At 44.2% G+C, this 4,089-nt stretch overlaps 1 protein-coding gene across 3 annotated transcripts in view; it reads left to right on the top strand.

Moving 5' to 3' along the window:
• Nucleotides 1-245: 245 nt before the first annotated feature.
• The window catches only part of BRCA1 (BRCA1 DNA repair associated), a 64,744-nt gene continuing 60,900 nt past the window's right edge, over nt 246-4,089 (top strand). For 2 of the 3 annotated variants that reach the window (XM_049860239.1, XM_049860241.1), the window contains exons 1-2: nt 246-412; nt 1,700-1,798. In XM_049860239.1, the coding sequence (XP_049716196.1) occupies nt 1,704-1,798 (95 nt within the window). In that variant the 5' untranslated portion in view covers nt 246-412; nt 1,700-1,703. Of the gene's footprint in view, nt 413-476; nt 692-1,699; nt 1,799-4,089 lie in introns of those variants that run through there. The other variant, XM_049860240.1, reaches the window with a different exon arrangement.

The following is a 4,089-nucleotide window of genomic DNA, read 5'->3' as shown; positions in this document are numbered from 1 at the left end:
GGGCTCCGGTAGCTATCCCGACCCTAGTATAGCGATTACTGTGACGTAACAACGCGCACCAGAAGCGTGGAGGGAAGGGGGCGGGCACTGGTAGAATTCTTTCTTTTCCGGCTCTTTCTAATTACATCACGCAGGGAAAGAATGGGTGACCAATCGGAACCCGGATAGACTCGGCTCTTTCTGCCCCGCCCTTCCGCTTACGTATCTAGCTCTGCGTTCTGAGAGGCTCGCGCTCAGCAGCCCGGGCCAGTTTCCGTGGCGACAGGAAAGCGCGGGAATTACAGATAAATTGAAACTGCGACTGCTCGGCTAGAGCTGCCGAACGCTTTCTGAGCCGGGGCGGCTTTTGCGGGCTGTTCTGATAACTAGGCCCCGGGGCCTGAGAAGCCCAGAAGCTTTAGTCAGGATAAGGGTGAGAGAGCCCGGGGCAGGAAGAGGGGCCCAGAGGGGTGTTTGGGAAACTGGTTGTGGGGAGAGTAAAGGGGAGGCGGCTCCTAAAGGAGAGGCCTGAAGGAGAGCAAAACTCATTCCCGTCGAGTCGATTCCGACTTATAGCGACGCTGTGGGATAGAGTAGAAGTGCCCCGTAGGGTTTCCATGGAGCGTCTGGTGGATTCGAACTGCCGACCTTTTGTTTAACAGCCAAGCTCTTAACAACTGCGCCATCAGGGCTACGAAGGAGAGCAAAATGGGTATTTATCTGGTGGGGGCGGGGTGTGGAACCTGAGGCGGCTTAGACGTTGTTAGTGTGGGGAAATTCTGGGGAGGTGGGCAGGTGCGGCTCGCGGGAGAGAGACTGAGGAAGAGGAAGAGGGCGCGGTGTGTTGGGGGGGCGTGGATCATGATAGGGACTGGAATGTGTCTTGGGGGAATATGCAAATAAGAAGAGGGCCTGGTATATGTTGCGGTGGGGGGAGACCCTCAGGAAGAAGTGGGGCAGGAATGTGTCTGGGAAAGGTACTCTGAGGAAGAGGAGGAGACAGGATGTTTTGGGAAAGAGACCCTAAACACTCCGTTCATACGCCTTTCTAAATAAAGACAAGAGGTCGAAGAAAGGGAAGTAGAGGGTTGTCGATGTGACAAGTGCTGTTGGCAGGAACGTGCCTGAGGAGGAGGAAGGCCAGAGATGTGCTTGAGGATTCTGAGATGAGTGCAGATGAATTGGCGACCTGGAGTTAGGATAGGAGTGGGGAGTGTTGGTGGGTTTTGGTTTTGTTTTTAAACATGAAAAAGAAAACAGTCAGGATGATTGGAGAAAGCTGAGGCTACACCACCTACCCAGTCAGATCCCGGAAAGTCACTGCGGCTTTTCCTTTTTTGGGGAACCAACACCAAACCCGTTGCCATCAAGTCAATTCCGACTCATTGCAACCTTGTGGGACAGAATAGAACTGCCCCATAGAGTTTCCAAGGAAAATCTAGTGGATTTGAACTGGCAACCTTTTGGTTAGTAGTCATAGCACTTAACCACTATGCCACCAGGGTTTCCAATAAGGAAAAGCTACAGTGACTTTCCTGGGAAAAAGGAAAGGATCAAAAGGAGGAGGCTGGAGGCTGTAAGTGAAGAAACAAGAGAATATAAACTGTCTAATTACATTCCAATCTTAAGTTTTTCTTATCTAAAAATGACACTTATAAACTTAAGCTGTTGTTTATAAGCCTTTTAACGTATTTATATATGTGTACTTTATGTATTAAAGTGAAATGGAACAGAAAGAAATGGATTTTTCTGTGGCTCACATTGAAGAAGTACAAAATGTCCTTAATGCTATGCAGAAAATCTTGGAGTGTCCAATCTGGTAAGTCAACAGAGGAGTTTTTTGATTTAAGATTCTTCCTTATATGATTATCTCCTTGAGTGGAATGAGTAGAAGTGACCTTATGTCAGAGGAAAAATTATAAAAAAGCTATTAAGATCAGACTATCAAAGTTGCTGTTTTTCTTGACTGCAGGGCTTTAAAAATATAGAAAATATTGCTCTTTTCTTTCCACTGTTACTCTCCTCTCCGTCTCTACCCCTCAGTGCACACAGCCCCTTATCTTTCCCAATCCACAGATGATTGGTTGTGTACTGGGGTGGGAATCTGGTTTGGATTAAGTAACAATTGGACTCTTATTCCACCTCTAAAACTAGCTTGATCATTTGGAATGGACATAGTTCATAACGGTAAAAGTCATTAAAACCTTTAGCAAGTCTTTCTGACTCTGAGCCTTTGTTTTCCTTCATCTGTAAAATGAAGAGGGAATTTAGAATATTCATTCGATTTTTTTTTTTAGGTGTTATTTGCATACAGTGAAATGCTCAGATCTTAAATGTGCTAGTCAATGAGTTTTGACAAGTGCAGTTCTACTCTGTCCTATAGGGTTGCTATGAGTCGGAATCAACTGGACAGCAGTGGGTTTGGTTTGTTTTTTATATGCTTTTGTAACCCTAAACCCTGGTGCGTAGTGGTTAAGTGCTACGGCTGCCAACCAAAGGGTCGGCAGTTCGAATCCACCAGGCGCCCCTTGGAAACTATGGGGCAGTTCTACTCTGTCATAGGGTCGCTATGAGTCGGAATCGACTTGACGGCGCTGGGTTTGGGTTTGGTTTTTGGTTTGTAACCCAAATACCAATCAATATATAGAACATCTCCATCACCCCAGAAAGTTTCTTTGTGCATATTCAGGAGCTCTTAATCTGCGGACATTCTAGGACCCTTGGAAACCTATGGATGAACTGCATTTCAATATAACTAGTTGTTTTATTTTAAATTTCTTATGCATTTAAAAGCATTGCTCTGAGAAGGGGTCCATGAGTTTCACCAACTGCCAAAGGGAGTCCATGGCACAAAAAAGGTTGAGAACCCCAAGTAGTCACTAGATGATCTCTACAGTTTCTCTTAAATCTACAAAATAAAGTAGAAATCATACCTACGATCTCTTTGTGAAAAGCCAGAAAGAAAAATTAGGATAATTATCGCCTACTTCCTTCCCTGCTTGTTCTCTTTATTCTGGTCATTCTGGCCTCTTAAATGTTCTTCACACATGCCACATACTCTTCTGCCTCTGAACTTTACATTTGCTATTTCCTCTGCTTGGAAAATGAATAAGGAAGACCCAAGAAGAATTGATGCCTTTGAATTATGGTTTTGGCAAAGAATAATGAATATACTGTGGACTGCCAGAAGAACAAACAAACCTGTCTTGGAAGAAGTACAGCCAGAATGCTCCTTAGAAGCAAGGATGGCAAGACTTCGTCACACGTACTTTGGACATATTATCAGGGACCAATCCCTGGAGAAGAACATCATGCTTGGTAAAGTGAAAAAAGAGGAAGACCTTCAGCAAGATGAATTGACACAGTGGCTACAACAGTGGGTTCAAACGCAGCAACATTTGTGAGGATGGCACCAGACCGGGCACTGTTCCCTTCTGTTGTACACAGGGGTCACTATGAGTCGGAACCAACTGTTAGCACCTAACAACAACGACTGCCTGGAATGCTTTTTCCCTGATAACTGCATGGCTTACAAATCTTAATTGAAATACCCACCTTTCAAAGAGGTATTTTCAGACAACCCTATTTAAAGTTGCAACACTCCCACCCCTGACACATTCCTTGTCCCCTTTTCCTGCTTAATTTTTCTTCATAGCACTCACTACTATCTGATATTCTACATAATTTATTTATTTTTTTTCTCCACCTCCACCAAAACTTGTCGTGGAGTCGATTCCAACTCACCCGCACAGAATATGTAAACACCATGAGAGCAGAGGTTTTTGTTTTATTTACTTCTGTGTCCTCAGTAGTTACAACTATGCCTGGGATGTAGTAGGCACTCGATCAACATTTATTGACTGAATTAAATAATAAACTAGTTCTTTAATAATGTAGTTTTTTTTTGACATAGTGATGGTTAGTGGTGGGTAACTAAATGGATAATTTATAAGGATCAAGATGAAATGGTTCCTATGACGTGGAGGTTAAAGATGTCCCAAATGTTCATCTTTCCCAAATTGCTGTACCACTCCATCTCTAACATCAACTCCTCCTTCCCTCGGTACTCTCCCTCCCGTCTTTGGGTTCTGTAATTCACTGCAGTGTCTC

This window comes from Elephas maximus, chromosome 19 (assembly GCF_024166365.1).
Source record: "Elephas maximus indicus isolate mEleMax1 chromosome 19, mEleMax1 primary haplotype, whole genome shotgun sequence".
In the NCBI taxonomy this organism is placed as follows: Eukaryota; Metazoa; Chordata; class Mammalia; order Proboscidea; family Elephantidae; genus Elephas; species Elephas maximus.
This window is presented reverse-complemented; position numbering and strand designations above follow the sequence as displayed.